This window comes from Vitis vinifera, chromosome 13 (genome assembly GCF_030704535.1).
Source record: "Vitis vinifera cultivar Pinot Noir 40024 chromosome 13, ASM3070453v1".
NCBI classification, from domain to species: Eukaryota; Viridiplantae; Streptophyta; class Magnoliopsida; order Vitales; family Vitaceae; genus Vitis; species Vitis vinifera.
Genome location: NC_081817.1, coordinates 20,749,971 through 20,772,552, shown reverse-complemented (window position 1 = coordinate 20,772,552; position 22,582 = coordinate 20,749,971). Strand labels below are relative to the sequence as shown.

At 33.2% G+C, this 22,582-nt stretch overlaps 1 protein-coding gene across 1 annotated transcript; it reads right to left on the bottom strand.

The window, feature by feature from the left end:
* Positions 1–2,277: 2,277 nt before the first annotated feature.
* LOC100268139 ((-)-alpha-terpineol synthase-like) lies at positions 2,278–5,014 on the bottom strand. Its single transcript, XM_059742220.1, is given in 8 exon segments — positions 2,278–2,758; positions 2,911–3,160; positions 3,251–3,388; positions 3,486–3,651; positions 3,654–3,694; positions 3,795–4,170; positions 4,393–4,660; positions 4,755–5,014. Coding segments are annotated over 8 exon segments (1,761 nt in total). The 5' UTR covers positions 4,971–5,014; the 3' UTR covers positions 2,278–2,452.
* Positions 5,015–22,582: the final 17,568 nt, after the last annotated feature.

Genomic DNA, 22,582 nt, shown 5'->3' with positions numbered 1-22,582 from the left:
TTTATTCCTCTATTTCTGGATCGATCCAGGTGTAGGTGTGGATCTATCCAACTAATGTTTTTTTGATCAAATCTCAGCCATTAGATTAAGGGTTTCTTTTTACACTTTAAAACCCAATCTTCTCTCATTTTCTGAGTAGAGAGACTGCTGAAAACGTGGGGAGAGCAGCCACACTCCCAAGTGTTCTTCATTTCTCATTTTTGCTTTCCTAAGTTGGGGTTTTTGATTACAAAGAAAATCAACTTCTCTTAATGTTTTCAAAACTTGTTTTCAATGGATTTTCTTGAGCAATAAATGGGTTGATTCATTCTTTCATTCACATCTAAATCTCTCATTCTATTTGGGTTGTGCAAAAACCCATTTTCTTCTTGTGTGGATTCAAGAAGAGGCCGAGATTGAGCTTGGTGCGGACTCCAAGTGTGCTCCAAAAGGAGAAGCTGAAAATGAAGGTACTAGTCAAGTATTCCGGGAAGGATTGGTTGGCTTGAGCTAGGTAAAACCTTGTACTCAGTTTTTTTATTCTTCATAGTGGAGTTTTCAATCGGTGATAGGCCCGTGGTTTTTGATCTCTTCGGAGGTTTTCCACGTTAAAAATCTGGTGTTCATTGTCTCTTTCTCTCACTCTATATTTTGTTTTATTTTTAGGAGTGTTGAAGCATTTGCATGTGTTTTGCATTTATAAATTGTTGGGAGAGTGTTGATGCATACATTGTTGCTTGTGGATGTTTTATTAAGGTTAGGTAATCTTTGTTGGGAGAATTTTAAAATTGTTCTACAACACCTATTCACCCCCCTCTAGGTGTAGTTCATTATTGAGATTCACATTTTCAGATATGATTAAGTTTAGACGTTAGTGATTTACCTCAGATTCTTTGTTATATCAAAACTACTTACATGACATTTTATTTCTTTTGGAAACGTTGAAAGATAGCACCATATTTTTCACTTTGTCCTTTTTCTTGCAAGTAATTGAGCGAGTTGGGATCCCCATTTCTTCTTGTTTATTTTTTCTTGCTTCCCTCTTTGCACTTTTTGGCTCAAGAAGTTGAAGCAATTATTAAAGTTGATGAGGCTACAACAGTTACTAAACCAATGCTAATCATGATTGGTGGCTTCATGATAAGTGTAACTACAGCAGCTGTCCATGGGAAATTCAATTGTAATAAAGGGTACAAAGTTTAATTAAAAATTATTCTTCTTACTAAGACTTGTACAACTTTCCTAAATCTTAAAAAGTGCAAAGAGATTTGTCTTATCCTCTTCTTAACAAAGGTTTATATATTTGGATCAATAAAGATTTTATCATCCTAAGAAACAGTTTTTTTTCTTTCTTTTTTTTCACATTGAGAAATAACCTTGTCTCATGGAATTGAGAAAAATCCTTTCATAGAATTCAAACTTGACTGAAGTCTAAAGAATTACCATATGCATTTTTTTTTTATTACCATCTTGTTGGTCAATATTTAACAAGTTAATATAAATTTATTCTACATTGCCATGAAACTTGGGTCAATCAACTGTTAGAGATTGCAAACATCACCAAGTGTACATTGATATATCCCTCACATGCATCACAAGTGATCTTCTACTAGTATATCTAAAAACATAGAAAATAAGTTAATAATATTTTAGATTTTCAAACAAACATTTGTTTTATAAAACATTAAAGAAGAATTTTAAAAAGTTATTTTTAAAACTGTTTTTTTAATATTATTTTCGAGAACATTTACTTTCCCCCCCCCCCCCCCCCCCCCCCTATTTTGAGACTTTTGGGGCTTTTACAGCCTTGTGGATGAATGTGGACCTTACTTTGCCCTTACCTAGCCTTTCAGATCTACTTAGGCAGTTGATTTTCATAAAATTGAGAAAGAACTTTTTTTTAAATGAATTGAATGATTACTATGGATCACTTGACTGCTTCCTATATTGATGAATCTCTTTATGGATCTTTGACTTTGAAATCCCAGATGACGTTTTCTTGAACCTCAATTTGAATAATGAGAAACTTTAAGGTCAAGTTGCCTTAACAATTATGAGTCTTTCTAAGCCTTCTTATCATTTTCATTTTTCATCTTCCAAAAAATGATCAATCATTTACTAATTTTATCGTGTTTTTATGTAACATTTCTCTAAAACCTCCCAACATCTTAAGAACAAAGCAAAGTTAAATTTTCTGAATTAGAAGACTTGAAATGGAAATGTCTCACTCCTCATCCAAATCCAAGCTTCGGTACAAATTTATTTGGGTTAAAAATTGAAAACAAACACCAGCCCAAAGAAATTAAAGTAGAATACATTATATTTTTAATATGCTTTAAAACACAAATGATAAGTTCAAAAGTCACTGTTTTATATACGTAATTAACCCTCCAAATAGAAGACCTTAAATTATATTAATCCATCAGGGTTACGACAATTTCCCATAACTCAAGATCAAATTTGGTTTTCAATATTATTCAGAGCTCAAACTGGGAATGGGCTCAACGAGTAATGACAACACTCGATCCTCAGTTTCACCATATTCAATCCCGTGTCCATCTCCATGCTGATACATGCACTGGGCCATCCTAGCAAGATTCATTGCAATTCCAATAAATGTTTCAGGGAATGGAGACTCTACAGCTCCATCTTCATTTAGCTTCTTCCATGTCTCTCCAATCAAATAGCTTGTGTGTTTACGGGCGTCTTCTTCAGAAGCACCAGTTTCATACATGTAACACTGGATTGACTTGGGAACATCTCCTCTTTTCAACTCATCCTAAGACAAGGATAAAATAAAATAAAATAAAATAAAATAAAAAATAAAAAATAAATAAAACCATTATAATGGGCCGTCTATGAACAGAAATTACAGAAATATATATTTATTAGGACTTGTAAGGAGATTGTGAGAGAGAGTAGAATACAGACCAGTGATGTTCCCAGATCATCTGAAAGCCTTAAAATCATTGATGACCAACGGATAATATTGTGATATCTCTTCAAGGATTGCAAGGCCTCCTTGGTGATTGGATTTGCGACAAGAAAATAGGCATGGACTAGTATTACAGGACCTGATATTGAAATCCATGAATTGCTAATGTATTCTTGTAGGCTTGGTGTATATCCACTGTAGTACCACTTTGCCTCCAGTAAGTAGGATTTACATAAGTCTGACCACAGAAGGATTAATCATAAAAAAATGAGTCAAGATTACTACATGCATGTAAACAGCATATAATGGAATGAGTTCACAGTTGCAGATAATACCGATTTTCTAAGATAGGAAACGATGTGTAAACCATGTTCCTTCAGAGCATCATAAGCCATTTCATTGGTGGAGTTGTAGAGAGCAAGGAAGCACAACTTCATGTACTCTGGAAGTGGATCCATTGCATTGATATCCCACCTATATATGCAAACAAGATATTAGAGTTTTTAGAGCAGCTGACATAATCAGAAGCATATGATGCATAGAGGATATGGGAAGTAAGACAAACAGTAACCTGTCAACAACATCTGTAAAAAGCTCGAGTTCATCCATTGTACCATAAACGTCGTAAACATCATCAATTATTGTTATGAGTGTGTTAACCTTTGTGGACATTCTCCTACAATATCCATACTGAGGCTCGAATATCACTCCCACAGTCCATAGGAAATTCTCCATCTAGCAAAGTTCAACTTTTCTCCCAGGCGTGTACTACTCCACCAGCTTTATAGGAGCCAAGGGAGACAATAAAAACATTATGAGAGTATGATACAGAGTTTTTGGATAAATCTCAAAACATTAAGAATGTCGATGAACTAATTACCTAGACATGTATCTTAGATCCTCCTGGTGTGTGGCTTGTACCATATTGAAGTCCAATTTATCAAACTCCAGCAAGATAGGATTCATGTCCTGTCTTTTCTCGCATACGTCTATGAACCACCTTGCCTCTAACCTTGGCATTCTCCAATGCAATGGAAGCTCTAAGGCATGGTTCACCTCAATGGCAAGATTTTGATCTATGTTTTGCTCAAGGCCCTTTCCAAGATGTCTGTGTGCGAAATCTCTGGCCTGCTCCATGGTACTTTCTCCTTGTACACAAAGGTATGAAGCTTCGTACAGGCAGAGCATTCCCTTCATATCTTCACACAGGCATGCCTTAAAGCTCCCTGTTTCGTCCTTGAATCTAATAAAAACATCTGCATTAATAAGAGTGCTTTCTAGTTAAGTACCTAATTTTATTTGGGATAAAGTCATAGCTTACATATATCTGCAAAAAGCATTGCAAGAGCTTCCAAAAGAAAAAGGGATAAACAAATAAGAGACCAATATTTGTATTGTTGCCTATAGTTCATTTAAATTTAAGTTCTTAGCTTATTTAAAACAAACAAAATGAAGAAGTGAATCCTACAGAGCTATACCTTGAGGCACATCATAGCCATGCTGCCTTAACAGTCTAAATTCAAGAGCTGTTGCGTATAAATCATCTTTCATCCACTCTTCGTGCTGATTGTACTGGTTGTATATGCTGTCCAATATTCTCTTTATTTCATCCTTGAAGTGATAATATAGTCCAAGCCTTTGCAAAACATCGATTAGCTCCAGCTGATCCAAAGGCTTCTTCACTTTCCCAAGCATTGGCTTCACATCTCTCTTTAGCTTATCAAGTCTTCTGGTGTATGTTTCTCCCTGCATACCTGACCATGTATTTGTTAGTAATACCAAGTGGAGCGTTAATAACTAGAATTAACCTGTTAGCAATATTCATGATAGATAAACCTACCACATAATCACTTCTCAGTGACTGCACATAATCATAGTCCCAAATGGGAGGATGGTAGTTTGCAGTTCTCCGAACAATGATTTCCTCGCAAGTGCTGTTGCCAATCATGGATTGGTTTCCTGGAGGAGAAGCCTTGCAACTGCTGGATCTTCTAATAATTGGAAGTCTTGTGTGAGTGATCAGATTAGGAATTGAAGCAAGCATGGAAAGAGCCATGGAGATATGTTAGTAAAAGACTGCTCTACAATCTTCCGATTGGTGGGGTATTTAAGATCCAAGAAAGCACTATTTATTGGAAATGCAGATTCGTCTGAGCTCCTAATGCTAGGGAAAAATATCTCTAATTCTGGAACGTGGGCAAATCCCATCTGGATCTGCCTTGTGGGGCTAGGTACCTCTGCGTGCCAGCTTTGGGTAACTCCACAAAATATATAATTTGTTGTAGTAACTCCCTTTTCACCATTAAATGAGTTTGGATGACAGAAAAAATCAATTTTCCCAGTAACATAAAGTTTGGCAATTGTTTTGAGCCACAAAAAAGGCTTTACCACAAAATATATAATATGTTGTAATAAGTTCATTTTCACCATTAAATGAGTTATGGTGACGGAAAATACCAATTTTTTGGGTAACATAAAGTTAGGCAATTGTTTTGTCCTTTTCACCACTAAATGAGTTTTGGTAAGAGAAAAATATCAATTTTCTCGGTAACATAAAGTTTGTATAAGTCCCTTTTTACTATTAAATGAGTTTTGGTTTTTTCCATGAAAGAAAAGGACAAAATATCTCTTTTCCGTGTGATAAGAAAGTTTGTGGTGAAACCTATTTCAGCTAAAAGAATTTCCACAAGTAAAAAAAGAAAAATGTCTATGGCAAAATTTGTTTTCTAGCTGGCTATGACAAAATACAACAAACAAAAAACAAAACATAAGAGACAAAAAGCAAATGGTGTCAATTTAAGTTACTTTTCCACCAAAAAAAAAAAAAAAATTGTGATGTAAGGTAAATTTTAACCACGAAAAATAAAAGACAAAAAAGTATTAGTGTGTATTAACAGATAAGATAAATAAGTTGGATAAAAAAAAATTCAAAATCAATAAGTTATCTTTATAATTTTGTAGCTTATCATATTATAAAGGGACATGACATTTACCCATACATACATATCTTTCTTTTGAAAGATGCCATTCAAAATTGTTCAATGGCTATGGATCTATGTAATAACATTGTTTGAGCCGACAAACTCATTCATCATTTGCTACCTTGACTTGTGTCAACCTTGACTATATATTCCTCCTCCCAATTCAAGGCTTGTCAAAGAACAAACACTTTCAAATTACTAGTGACAAGGACTAAAAAATCCAAAACTTTGACCCATAAGTACAAGAGAAGAGAATTAAATGATGATAAACGAGATAAAACTATTATTAAATTACATTTCTTTGTGACAACGCATTATTTTTATATTTATTTGTATAATCTTGAAGTTATTTGACATTAGTTTTAGCTTGTCAAAATTTAAGTTCATTAAAATGTTATAAGACATTATTTTACTACTTAGTAAATTTTGGTATAGTTGTATAGTTGTTATGAAATATGAAAATTTATCGTACTATGAGAACTTATGGATAGTCATCTATATTTATATAAATCTTTTCTTAACTATTTATAAAAAGGAAGACCAACTAATGAAATGAAATAGTAGCATCTATGACCATTACAATTTTTCTTCTTCTTATAATTCATTTATTTTAAAATACATTATTAACACGAGGCTAAAGTGATAGTTTCAAATATCATTTATTTTTTTGAGACTCCTACTCTTCAAATTGATAAATGGTTGTTTTTTCCATTCATACTTTCATTCGTTCATGTACAGAGAATATATAGAGGGTAATCACCATTCTAAGAATGGGAAGGAATGATACAAGGAAATAACAACTAATATCCTAATATCTCAACTTTCCTAATATCTTAATATTCCTAATATCTCGATATTCTTAATATCTCAACTTTCCTAATATTTAAACATTCCTAATATCTCAACACTAAATAATATAAGGAAAGAATGATATACGGAAAACATTCCTAATATCTCAACACTCCCCCTCAAGTTGGTGCATAGATGTCACACATGCCCAACTTGTCTAAAAATTTTGAGAACACTTGACTTGAGACAGCTTTGGTGAGGATATCGACCAATTGATCTTCTGATCGAATCTTAGGCAATTCCACAATCTTATCATCCAACTTTTCCTTAATGAAGAATCTATCTACCTCGACATGCTTTGTACGATCATGTTGTACTGGATTATGAGCAATATCACATACGGCTTTATTGTCACAAAACAATTGGATTGGTTACCTAGATAGGTAACCTAAATCCTGTAAGAGAAGTCTTAGCCATAATGCCTCACAAAGTCCTAGAGTCATACCTCTAAATTCTACTTCTGCACTTGAACGAGCGACGACATTCTGCTTCTTACTTTTCCATGTCACAAGATTACCACCTACAAAGGTAAAGTAACCAGATGTAGATCTCCTATCATCTACTGCACCGGCCCAATCAGCATCAGTATATACTTCTATACTCTAATGATTAACATTTTTAGCGAACAAAATTCCCTTCCCAGGAGCATTCTTCAAATACCTCAAAATACGCATAACTGCATTCATATGTTGCTCTCCAGGATTATGCATGTATTGACTCACTACACTCAATGCATAAGCAAGATCTGGTCTTGTATGAGCTAAGTACATTAATCTCCCCACAAGTCTCTGGTATCTTCCCTTATCGGTTGATACTTGATTAGGCTCAACACACAATTTCAGACCTTCTTCTATTGGTGTATTAACAGGTTGACATCCGCACATTCCAGTCTCCTGTAAAAGATCTAAGGCATACTTTCTTTGAGACAGAAAAATTCCTTCACTTGATCGAGAAACTTCAATCCCATGAAAATATTTCAGAGGACCTAGATCTTTCATTTCGAATTCTCTATATAGATAATTTTGCAGAGCTTTTCTTTCTTCAGGATCATTTCCTGTAACTACCATGTCATCCACATATACGATGAGTGCGGTAATCTTACCATGTTGATTTTTCAGGAACAAAGTATGATCTGAATTACTTTGACGATAGTCAAAAGCTCTCATTGACTTTGTGAACCTTTCAAACCATGCTCTCGGGAATTGCTTCAACCCATACAATGACTTCTTCAATTTGCACACCTTCTGACATTGTTTTTCTGATACCATGCATCCTAGTGGAAGATCCATATATACTTCTTCAGATAACTCGCCATGCAGAAAGACATTTTTCACATTGAACTGTTGTAATGGCCAATCTAGGTTTGCAGCTAAAGACAGTAATACTCGAACTGTGTTGATCTTAGTTACAGGTGCAAATGTCTCTGTGTAGTCAATTCCATAAGTTTGAGTGTACCCTTTTGCTACCAGTCTTGCTTTAAATCGTTCAATACTACCATCTGCCTTGTACTTCACAGTATAGATCCAACGACACCCAACTGGCTTATTTCCTGGTGGACATTCTACGAGTTCCCATGTTTCATTCTTCTGCAATGATTTCATCTCTTCATTCATGGCTGCTTTCCACCTTGGATCAGCTAAGGCTTCCTGCACACTGTTAGGAATAGCTATAGTAGATAATTGATTTACAAATGACTTATTTCATTCAGACAAACGATGGTTAGACACATAGTTGCTCATGGGATATTTGACTTTGGTAGACAATTCAGGTTCATATATGGGTTTAGGAATACCTCTATTATGACGGTGTGGTAACCGTTTCATGAATGGATTAGGTTCCAAATTAAGAACACCTTCAACAGACGACGATTGGTTTGGTATTTCAGTGAAGACATCTTCGGACCCAAATTGTTGACCACTCATATCCAACTCACCCGCTTCTTGGTTCACTAGTTCAGATTGTCCAGATTCATTCTCCTTAGAGATCTGATAATCATAATCGAGAGTCTGAATTTCCTTATGGTACTCCCCTTGAAGTTCAGACTTAGATGAAAAATACATCGAATCTTCATGAAACACCACATCCATTGTAATATACATTTGTCGAGTTGGAGGATGGTAACATCGATATCCCTTTTTGTGCAATGCATATCCAACAAACACACATTGTAATGCATGGGAAGTTAACTTGGTGCGTTGGTGTTTGTGTAGATGCACAAATGCCACACAACCAAAAACACCAGGAGGTAGATTTGGGACAGTTGGGGCAACTACGACATTAGTAAGAGCTTGGAGAGGTGTTTGGAAGTTAATTGAGCTGGAAGGTACCCGATTGATCAAGTATGCGGCAGATGTGATTGCTTCTCCCCAATAAGATATCGGTGTTTTTGATGCTATCAAGGAAGCACGAACAACCTCTAACAAGTGCCGATTTTTCCGTTCAACGACTCCATTTTGCTAGGGTGTATTGGAACAAGTAGTCTGATGAATGATGCCATGTCCTTCCAAATACTTTTGAAGATCAGAACTTTGATATTCTCCACCATTATCACTACACAGAACCCGAACCTTTGCATTGTACTGAGTTTCAATCATTTTATGAAATTTTTGAAACAAGAAGTTCACTTCATCTTTGGTCTTCATCAAGCATAACCATGTCATTCTGGTACAATCATCAATAAAAGTAACAAACCAACATGAGCCACTCAAAGTTGGGACTTTGGATGGGCCCCAAACATTAGAATGTATAACCATAAAAGGAAACAGACTTTTGTTCAAAATTAACGGAAACGAAACACGATGGCTTTTAGCCAATTCACAAATATCACAACGGAAACTAGAAATATCACTCTTTGCAAACAAACTAGGAAACAATTTTTTTAAATAACCAAAGGAAGCATGTCCCAGACGTCGATGCCACAACCAAATTTCAGACATTTTCTTCTCCCCCTCAGATCCATCTGCCATCAAGGCTTGTTGCAACTTATTTGAATCCTTTGACTGCAAGTCCAAGTAATAGAGTTTTCCCCGCTTAATACCACAACCAATCGTCTGTCTTGTTTGGATGTCCTTAATCACACAAAATTCAGGCCAAAAATGACAATACAAGATAAGGCTGCAGTGATTTGAGAAACTGACAAAAGATTGTAATCTAAATATGGAACAACTAAAACAGAATCCAAATTCAAAGTATCAGTAAGAGTTAAGGATCCTTCCCCAATGACTGGGGTTGTGTTACCATTGGCTGTGGAAACAATTTTTTGTGAGGAAGGTCTAAGGGGTGAAACCTGTCTAGAATCAAAAGTCATATGATCTGTAGCACCAGAATCAATTATCCATGCACTATTAATAACAGGTGTAAAAGTATTTAAAAACTTACCACCATGATCTGTAGCGGCTACCAATGTAGAGGCTTTCTCAGCAACATTAGCCTCTGTTTTTATTTCGGCAACAGTTGCAATCGAGGTTTTCTTGGAATCCTTCTTCCATTGATCACGATTATTATCATTAATAACAAAGTGTTGATAGCCTAAACATGATCTAAAGGTCCATGGTTCAAACCCTCGGTTCCTCATTGTTTTCCTGGTCATACCAAGAGTCGTTGCTTTAAAATTGTGGGATATCCAGATTGGTGGGATCAATCTTATTGCAGTGAGTGCATTTGAAGGTTGGTTTATCAATATTAGGGCTTGTCTTAGGATGGATGATCGCTGTCGGACTACCATAGCGACAAAATATCCAGGATTTTAGTTCCATGGCTCTGATACCATCTTCAAATTGATAAATGGTAGTTTTTTCCATTCATACTTTCATTCGTTCATGTACAAAGAATATATAGAGGGTAATCACCATTCTAAGATTGGGAAGGAATGATACAAGGAAAGAATAATATAAGGAAATAACAACTAATATCCTAATATCTCAACTTTCCTATTATCTCAATATTCCTAATATCTCAATATTCTTAATATCTCAACTTTCCTAATATTTAAACATTCCTAATATCTCAACACTAAATAATATAAGGAAAGAATGATATACGGAAAACATTCCTAATATCTCAACACCTACATGAAACATTATTTATTTATTTTTAGGGACTCCGTACATCAAACTTCACAAGAAGGTACATCATTATATATATAATTTCTATAATAATTGTTAATCCTTTTATGTTATTAGAAGATTAGTCAAATTTTAATTATTCATAACTTGAATCTATGTAAAAAAAAAAATATAACTAATACATTATTAAAACTCATATATCCCAAAGCTATATAAAAGATATTGTATTATAAATTAAAATTATGCATAGTTAGAAGCTATGTAATTATTAATCATAACAACATATTATGGAAACAAAAATATGAACATTTTTCATACTAGCCAAAGACTAACAAATTGTTGTTTCTAATTTAGAAGTATTAGATATGTTCATTAGTGTATCATGTTTGAGATTTAAATTTTCTTATTTTTACTTTTTAAAAAAATTGAATCTCAATGTTAAAAATGCGAAGTTTGAATGAAAACTAAAAAAAATTTAACTGACAAGAAACCAAAACATTACTGAAGATATAATCAAGTTCATCTTGAAACCAAAACTCAACAATAAAAAAATAAAATAAAACAAAAGGTGTGTCTGTCCAAATTTGCTACATTTCCATCTTATAAAAGGAATTTAACTCAAATTAATCTTTTACGATATATGACTTTTTTGCATAAGGATAAGATATTACATCCTAGATAAGATTTGTACGTCTTTATCATTTGCAAATAATTCAATTGAATATGATAAAAAAATAATTTAGAACTTATTGATTTTAAATTTCTTTATTAATATAAGGAGGGGAGGAGTCTCCTTAAACAATATCGATATCAATATATCATGAAATAATAATTTTTTTAAATCATTGTCAACTTTAATTATATTATAACTCTTCTTCACTCATCCATCAATATTAATGATAGAGCAATAAATAATAAAAAAAAAAAACTTTTCTATTATAATCTTGTCAATGTTTCAAAAAGGAGGAACATTAATTACCAAAATGCATCATGAAATGCATTGATGTTCCCCAAACTCAACGAAGTCTTCCTTTGTCTCTCCCTCCTCCGGTTCTCCCTCTTTATATCGAAAAAAAAAAAACAAAAATGAGAATATCTCCACCCCCAAAAACGTCTCCTGAAGGCCTTTTCCGAGAAGGTGCCCTATTTCTCTCCTCTAACTACCCCTGTAGAGAATATCCTTTACCTATAGAAAAGCACCTCCCCTCACAGCTCACCCTGACTATTTTTTCTTGATAGCTCACCTAAAAAAATGGCTCCAAAGCTCTCCCACTAACTGTCTCTAAGAAGTCCCTAGAAGGCTTTCTCCAAAATGTTGAAAAGAACTGCCAAACTGAGGAGCTCCCCCACCAGCTGGCTATAAGAAGTCTCTAGAAGGCTTTCTCCAAAATGCTGAAAAAAAATGGCTCATCCTAAGGCAGTTGCTTAGCCTCTTTAAAAATGCTAAAACCTTAGAGGTCCTCTTAAAGCTAAAAATTAAACCAAAAAAACCAAGCCTAACGGATCTCTAAAAAATCACACTAGGACCCAAATTACCCCTAAATAACCTCCTAAATGTGGGTCAAAAATCAACAATGAGCTGAGCAAATATTGACCAATAAGGAACTATGAATAATCAAGCAAGAGGGATCCTAGATGTGCACTAAAAATGAACATAGAATGAGAAGAAAATTAAAATGAGAAAATATGTGTTAGGGGACAAAATGGAGGTGTTGACGCTGTCTCTGTTGGTGCTCTCTCTCTCTGTTAGCTTGCCTTGTTCTAGAACCTTCTCTTATATATATATATATATATATATATATATATATTGTTATAACGCTTTTTATGTGTCGTGTTCCCATTGGTTCAATGTATAACTGAAAAATATTCTCCAAGATTTGGGATGAGGCTGTATTCACATTAACACAACCATTTTTGAGCTCTTTTCTGCATGGATGGTTCTTGTAGTTGTCAAACACAGATGGTTCATGTAGTTGGATGCCGGTTATTGTCTTCATTGTGGTTACTTGAGTGCCCACTTCATTTGCCCCATTTTCTTGTTTAAAAGAAGCCATTAAGAGATCTTTTGAGGGGGATAAAAACAAAAAAATTAATTAAGAGACTTTGCCCCCTACTACGAAAAACTTGTTTAAATTCATATTGTTTAGAATACGAGTTTGCCTTTTGCGTTTCAACTTTTTGCATACATGTTAGGTTTACTTTGTTTTGAATGAATGTTTCATGTTTACAAGACTCGTTATTCTTGATGGTTGTCGTAATTTATGATTGTTTGGTTTCTAGCATGCATTTTGTTCTAATGATACTTCGCTTTGATGGGTATGTTATCTAGCCAAATGTTTATTCATGACATCACTTAGCATGATGACATTTAGTTTGAATGATCCTTAGTATGATGGAGTTTTAACTATAATGATGTTTGTTGTCATTGAGACAAAACGTTATCATTGAGATGAAACTTTTTTTCATTGAGTCAAATGGTGTCATTTAGACACATTAAGGCATTTTGCCAATGTTATTTAGATGAATCAAGTAATTTTTTTTTTTTTTTTGTGCTAATGTTATTAAGATTAGCTATGGAATTTCAGTTGATGTCATTTAGGTGACTCATGACATTTATCTAATGTCATTAAGATGAATTTGGGAATTTCGGCCGATGTCGTTTAGATGACTCAAGGCATTTAGCTAATGTCATTAAGACGAACAAGGGAATTTTAGCCGATATCAATTAGACGACTCAAAGCTTTTAGGATATTGAATTTGAAATTTAAAACGTAAACATCTAGATTGAAGTCAAAGAAAAACAAGTAGACTATAGTCCCCATTGCAATTTAAAATAAAACAAGTAAAAAATAACAAGGCTTCTTCCCATGGGATAAGAACAAAGTAACCTAACCAATTGCCATTGTAATGGAAAAAATTAGAGTTAAAACTATTCTTGTGAAAATAGTGCTTCCATTGTAATGCTAAGTGGATTATAATCATCATAGATAACTCTACAACATTATTTCAAAAATCGGATCTGACTAGTCAATTCAATGGGTTGAATCATGGGATGATTCTTTAATAATGTTCTAGAAACCGAATTGGATCCGTTGGTAGTTTGTGGCTACAGTAGAGTGGCCACTATGCATTCAATTCTATGCAAACAACACAGTGCCAAAATACCCTTGAATCATTTTAAAATTAGAGTTCTCTCACCTCTTCATTCACATTATAACACAGGATATCTGAATCAGAAACACGTCCTTCAGATGACAGGGTGCTTCAGACTTCATGAGTGGAAAAAGAACACCTCTATTGACAAAAAAATGCATTAATTTCTAAGATATTGCTACAACATGATGGTTCATAACCTATTGGCATTCTATATGCTGATATCATCATAAAGCTATTTAGGATAAGGGTAACACTAGCATAAATTATCATTGGTATCCTCCAAGAAATTGTTTTGTTATCAATTTTCTTCTACATGCATGACAAAAATATCAATCAACAATGTAAAAAATAAGAGCAAATACTTTAAAGCCGCCAATATATTTTTCTATAAAAGATGAAGGAGAACATGAAAGAAAGCAGTAAATTGCATTTGCTAAGAACTGAATTCCCCAACTTATTATCGATTCCAACAATTAAAGTGTTTATGAGCACCTACATAAACAATACTATTCATATTTGACGTGCCAACAATTGAAGTGTTTGTGCCAAAGTGAAGAAACTTAAAACTCTTTGATACCATAAATAAACTGATGAGGATGAGGAATTCTAGTAAATTTGGATCATCTTTTCTATTATGGTATTGTGTTTTATATAGGAGTCTATACCACATATGATTTGAGAAATGGTGCAGTTTTTGGAAGGTAGTTACATTTAGCAGGGGATATACGTGACTTAGTCCTTAGAGTTCATTTTTAGTTCAAATTTTTGTATTTGTAAACCACATGAACAGAGAGTTGAAAATAATAAATTGAAGATTTCATAAGCTTTTAAAACCAGGAAGTAATGGAGAAAAGAACAGAGAGAATGGAGAAATTGTTACATATAAATTTTGAGTAAAACAATGGAAGAATGGTGAATGCTTATTTTATAAGGAAAAATAAAACCAAGTTATCGAATTCAAGGGAAACAAATTGGAATGTTGTTCAAATTATGAATTGTTGTGTGTTGTCAATAACCCCACTTCCAACCATCTTTCCAAAAGTAACATAGGAAGTGAATATCATTACAAAAAGCCCTAGATGTCCAACCATATGTTAGTATTTTTATGCTTTTCAATACTTGACATTAATTGACTTACCATCATGTGTGCAAAATCTTAGTTTAATTAAAAAAAAAAATTAAAAACAATCGTTAAATCTTTGTTGCAGAAAAAAAACCCAAATAACGAGATGTGATAGCGGAAATTAATAAGAATTCAATCAATAGTGCAGTAAAAGAACATAGACATAATCATTTATGTGGTTTGATCAAATTGATTTACATCTAAAGGGGAAGAGGACTTGGATGATGTACTATCACTGAAAAATTACACCCTAAAAACTCTTATATGAATCAAGCTTTTATGCACACACCTCACCATACATCATAAACAGAGATCTCCCTAAGAAGAAAACAATTCTAACCTTGTCTTTCTTTAACCACTAGAGAAAAAATGCTATAACTCTTGGTAAATGTGCATGTTGGTAACGACCCATTCAGTTTTTTTATTTTTTATTTTATTATTTTTTAAACGTGAGTCACACAACAATTCTCCACCTTGACTCAAGTTTAGGGCATCCATAAACTTTCAAGTCCCTTCCACAAGCTTCCTTTACTCTTGCACTACTCCAATAACAGAGCTTGAATTTGTTTGAAGGAAGAACTTTTGTCAACATATCAACTACATTGCTCTTAGTACAGATCTTCTTCATCACAACAAATCCTTGAGCAAATATGTCTTGAATAAAGTGCATTTGAACATCAATATGTTTATCTCCATCCCTAGAATCTTTTTAGTCGATCCTAGATCCTTCATCTATTTTGAATTCAAGAGTAATTTCAACCTATTGATTTCCTCTATGTCCTTACATATCAACAACATATCATCAATATACAACACCAAATAGTTGTAATTCCCATTTTTCAACTGTTGATAATATACACAACTATCATATTGACTTTTACAGAACTTGTTCTCAACCATTAAACTATCAAAACACTTGTACCATTGTCTAGGTGTTTGTTTCAAGTCATATAATGACTTCTTAAGCAAACACACATGTGGTTGTTCCATTACTATATTTTCATCAATGTTTCCATGTGAAAATGTCATTTGTACATCCATTTGTTCCAACTCATAATCACCCGCAGCTGTCATTGCTAGCAACATTCTAATTGAAGTGTGCCATACCACTGGGGAGTAAATTTCTTAGTAGTCAATACCTTCCCTTTGTCAATACCCTTTTTCTACTAAACATGCTTTGAATCACTTAAGTTCTACCCCAAGAATACCAACTTTCTTCTTGTATATCCATTTGCAACCCATGACTTTTGTGCCCTCTGGTTTTCTGACCAATTCCTAAGTTCTATTTTTATGAAGTGAATTCATCTCCTCAACCATTGCTTCATTCCATTGACTTGACTCCTTCCTTTTCATTGTTTGTGAGTAACTAATGAGATCTTCATTCATTATCATCTTTGTTGTTTGCAATGCATAAGCAACAACATCAGCTTGTGCAAATTTATGAGGTAATCCAATCTCATGCCTTATTCTATCCCTAGAAAGTACATAATCTTGCAGATGTTGACCCTAAACTATTGACTCATGCTGTTGTTGACAACTGTAACTTAGTTCACCTTGAGCTGTTGATTCATGTTGTTGGCCACCGCTAGTTAATTCATCTTGTTGGACTGCACTTATTTCCTCAGTTCCAACTTTTGTTTCTTGTGATTCTTCTACTTGAAACACCACTGAATGTTTTACATCATAATCCACAACTTCACCACTTGTTTTTTCTCCCAAGCCCAACAATTCATCTTCTTTGAAAGTAACATCCCTACTGATTATTGCTTTCCTCAAATCCAGACACCATAGCTAAATACCCCTTTACTCTAATAGGATATCCAAGAAATAAACATTTCTTTGTTCTTGGTTGTAACTTTCCATCATTTGCAAAAGTGCATATGTTGTTGACCTAAACACTCTAAGGTGTTGGTAACTCCCTGGTTTACTTGTCCATACTTCTTGAGGTGTTTTGAAGTTTATGGCACTTGAAAGGCATTTGTTAATCAAGTGACATGTTGTATTGACAACTTCTGTCCAAAACTTTGCAAGTAATCTTGCATTTATCAACATGCATTTTGCCCTTTCAAGAATAGTACGATTTATCCTCTCAACTAGGCCATTTTGCTGAGGCATGCTCTTCACCGTTCTGTGCCTTACAATTCCTTGGTTCCCACAAAAATTAGAGAATTTCTCTCCACAAAACTCAAGTCCATTATTTGTCCTTAAACACTTTAAATTTCTACTATGATTATCTACCATTACTTTCCATTATTTAAACTTCTCAAAAGTTTCATCCTTCAATTTCAATATAAAAACCCATACTTTTCTATTGAAATCATCAATAAATATCAGAAAATACCTAACATCATTTAAGGATTGAGTTCTAGTAGGTCCCCAAAGATCTGAGTGCACATACTCTAGCACTCCTTTTGTAGTATGTCAACTTATACTGAACTTCACTTTGGCTTTCTTCTCTAGTATACATTGCTCACAAAAACCAAGACTTAATTGTTTTTGTTCCCCAAGCAACCCTTGTTTACTCAAGATTTACAACCCTTTTCACTCACATGACCAAGCCTCATGTGTCAAAGCTTTGTTGTTTCATCTCCATCTTTTGTAGCTACCATTGAAGTTTCAATTACTATTTCACCTTATAGAGCATACAAGCCATTTTTCCTGAGCCCTTTCATCACTATCATTGCACCTTTTAGAATCTTCAATGTTCTATTCTCAATTTTTACTATACAACCCATTGAGTCTAGCATTCCCAAAGAAATCAAGTTTCTTTTTAAGTCTAGAACATACCTCACATTAGTTAACATTCTCTCCATACCATCATGTAATCTGAATTTAATGGAGTCAATTCCAAACACCTTGAAAACCTCATTATTTCCCATGAGAACTTTCCCTTCTTTGAGTTCCATGTAGCTAAAAAACCAAGATTTTATAGGACACATGTGAAATGCACAGCTTGAATCCAAAATCCACTCATTGGTCAAATCCTTTTCAACCACCATGAGTACATCAACAGTATCATAGCTTTCAAAAGCTATTCCCACATCTGTAGATTCACTATCTTGATAATTTTTCTTTGGTTTTCTTTTTGGACATTCACGTTTGTGGTGCCCTTCCTTGTGACAATGGAAACACTTCCTTCTAAACTTTGACTTTGACCTGGATTTGAAATGATTTTCTTTCTGGTTGTTGTTTCTCTTTTTTGGTTTACCACGTATAGTAAGACCTTCACTAGAGGTTATTTATATTCCTTCAACCCTCATATCCATTTCCTTTGTATGAATTGCACTTACTACACATTCTAAAGATAATATTTGCTATATTTCAAATTGTCTCTCAACTGATCAAACACCTTTGGTAATGAGTTTAAAAGTATCATTGCTTGGTCTTCATCTTCAATCTTAACACCCAGACTTTCAAGATCAAGAACAAGCTTAATATATTCATCTATATTCTCATCTATTGACTTCCCTTCATGCATCTTAAAACCAAAGAGCTTTTGCTTAAGATAAATTCCGTTAGAAAATGATTTTACCATATAGATCTCCTCCAATCTCTTCCAAATTGTAGAGACTGAAACTTCTCTTGACATTTTTCTCAATACTTAATCATCGAGACTCAAAAGTATTGTGTTCTTTGCTTTCTTTAAGGTTTCTGATGTAATTGTATTTGTCATCTTTTCTGTATCTACAATTGCCTTATCAAGACCTAGATTTCCTAGCAAAGCTTGCATCTTAATTTTCCACAAATTAAAATCACCTTTCCCATCAAACTTCTCTATCTCTAGTTTGGATGTTGCAATTTAAAAAATTTCTTCAAATTTGCTAAGAAATTCCAAGATCATCTAGATCTCAAACTGCTTTAATTGAACCTCGCTTTGATACCACTTGTTAAACCTTTGTTGTAGAAAAAAAACCAAATAATAAAATGTGATATTAAAAAATTAACGAGAATTCAGTTAATAGTGTAGTAAAAGAAAACAGACACAATCATTTACGTGGTTCGATCAAATTGATTTACATCCACAAAGGTAAGGGGACTTGGATGATGCACTATCACTAAAAAATTATACCCTCAAAGCTCTTATATGAATCGAGCTTATATGCACACACCTCACCATATAACATTAACAGAGATCTCTCTAAGAAGAAAACAATTCTAACCTTGTCTCTCTTAACACTCTCTTTTCTTCTTTTCAAATGTTCACCTGAACCACTAGAGAAAAATGTTATAACTCCTAGAAAATGTGCATATTGGTGACCACCCATTCAATTTTATTTTATTTTATTTTTAAACATGAGTCACACAACAAAAACTTTGGTAGCTAATTTAGGTTTTGATCTTTAAAATTTTGAAATTTCCATTTTTCTTTGTAGTATTTACAATGGCTAAATTAAAAGTTCATTCTTAGTAAGAATAATCTAGATCTAGTTGATCCAAATAAACACCTTAAAAATAGGTCAGTTTTTGAGTCTAACATCTTAAACAAGTACTAGGAATGGCATAATAAAATAACTGATAATGTCAAGAAATTGGTTTATGTCAATTGAATTACATTTTTTGAGGGAAAATTGTAAAAGAAATACCATATTGTTTCAATTCAATGCAGGAGAGTTTGATCCCATGATGAATTCAAATAACCAGATTCTATCAGAGTCTGAATAGTTATAAACAGATGTTACGAATAAAAATGGGCCATACAATACGTATATTTGAAACTTAATTAATATCTAATCGATTAGATCTAATCAGGCAAATATTTGTGATGCAGTCAATCTCTTCTTTCTTACTATTGAAGTATGAATTAGAACCCCTTGTTGATTTTTTTGACTTTATTGCTTGTTGAAAGCACGATCGCACAAGGCGTGCAAGAATCAGAGGCATTTGTCTTGATCAAAGACAAACTTTGTGACGAAGTCGAGCAGATTTAGAGTCTCTTGTCCGCACATAAATTGAGCTCGAGGGGTTTCATCCATGGCTTTTTTCACCGATAGACGTAGGGTTTTCAGAATTGTTGAAAAATCCTAGATGCAGAATCAAGATTTCTGTTTTAGTCTTGTTTTTCCAGTGTCAATATCCTTGTATCTTTGTCTGGCATCATCGATTCACCAGATCTCAAATCGTTCTTTGACGGGAACTCGACTTTTTCATCGGTTCCCATAGACAACGCCAATTGTTGGTGCTCTCTCTCTCAGTTTGCTTGCCCTATTCTAGAACCTCTCTTATATACATACATACATACATACATATATATATATATTGTTATAGCATTTTCTACGTGTCGTGTTCCCATTGGTTTAATGTATAACTGAAAAATATTCTCTAGGTCGTGTTCGCATTAAGACGACTATTTTCGAGCTCTTTTATGCATGAATGGTTTGTGTAGTTGTCAAGAATGGATGGTTCATATAGCTGGATGCCAGTTATTGTCTTCATTATAGTTACTTGAGTGCCCACTTTAGGAGGGTCTACTAATATCTTAGTGCAATATTTGATGTACTAGTGTATCTTGAACAATATACATAAGAGACAACATTTTTATTTATTTATCAATTTGAAGACATTGGAATAAGATCGAATAGTATTGTGATATCTTCATGGAACAATCAACATGGGTTTATTTTATTTGAAAGAATCAAAATCTCATATATTGACTATCTTTCAGACCTCCACAAATCTCTAATGAGGTTATGTATTCATAATTTATGGTAGTATAACATTATCATGAAGATCAATAAAAAAAAATTGATAGTCACCTCTTCGAATCATTCAGAGATACTTGTCATTCATGAAGCTAGTTATGAATGTGTATGACTATGTTCAATGAGCCAACATATTTGAGGATCATGTGGATTATTCTTTATAAAAGAATAATATGACCAAGTTATATAAAGACAATACTATTTATATTGCACAAACTAGGAGAGAATGCTAAAAATTAATATTCAACATATTTAATCATGTAATAATCTAGCTAATTGATTTATTCACAAAATTATTACCATATACTATATTGAAAAAACTAAGATATGACATTGGGATAAGGAGTTGATAGAACTATAAGTTGAAGGGTTAAAGAAAGCATAATCATCTCTACATAAGGAGAATATTGATACAAAAACATTGTACTCTTTTCTCCTTCATATAGGTTTTGTCTCATTAGATTTTACTAATAATGTTTTTAACATGGTTCTAACAGTCAAATCATTTAAAAAATATTTTACTTTTTTTCCTCACTCTAAAGGTTTTTCCCATAAGATTTTTCCTAATCAAGTTTTAATGAGGCGTAATCTCATGATCATATAAGGGATAGTGTCATGAAATATGAGAATTTATGATATTGTGAAAACTTATAGATGATAATCCATATTCATATAAATAACTTTTTAACTATCTATAAAAAGGGAGACTTGTTAATGAAATGAGATACTACCAGGTGAACATTATTTTATTTTTCTAATTTTTTCTTCTTATAATTCATTTATTCTATAACAATAGTAAATTAATTCTCTACATTATATATAATAAAATTTTAGATCATTATTAGAGTTGAAATGAAATACTATCGAGTGAACATTCTTTTTTTTTTTTTTTCTAATTTTTTCTTCTTATAATTCATTTATTCTATAACAATAGTAAATTAATTCTCTACATTCTGTATAATAAAATTTTAGATCATTATTAGAGTTGAGCTATCCTACCTCTTTATCATTTATGAATCATCATTAGTTAACTAGATGACATTTCTTATTGAATTCTCACTATTTTGCTTTAAGTATTTTATATATATATATATATATATATATATGCAAGAGCTTTCCTATTCATCGGAACTAAAGAGCCTATCGGTAATTTAACTTAGCTTTTAATTATTCCCATTAGTTCTTATGATTATAATTAATATTCACTTACTTTATCAACCACCTTAATTATCCATAAGTTGACATATTGTTATTCATAGTACTACAAATTCTTTTATATTGTCTTATTATTAATAATCTATTAAATTATATTTAGTTTTTAGAAATACATCATACACAAGCAAACAATGTTTGACACATAATTAAACATTACCAAAACTCCTTGAGCACAAACTTAGGATTGACTAGGTGAATGACTAGGTGAGCAGGTTGGTTGGGTTGCTAAGGGCAGCTAACTATCCCATGCTTTCTCCAATTTAGAGATTTTTGGAGCCTCCATGACCTTGTGGATCAATGTGGGCCTTACTTCAACCTAACTTGGGCTCTTTAAACCTACTTAGGAAGAAAATTAAATGATTAATATGGACCACTTTAATAGCTTATTATATGGCTTAAACTCTTACACTCGGACCTTTGATTTTGGGATCACAATTGGGTTTCAAGTTCTCTTAAAACAATTATAGATCTTGGCAATTATGAATTTTTCAAGAGGCTTCCTTTTATTTGAGTTAAAAATGGAAAACAAACAATGGATCAAAGAAAATTAATTAATTAAAGAAGATTACAATAAAATTTTA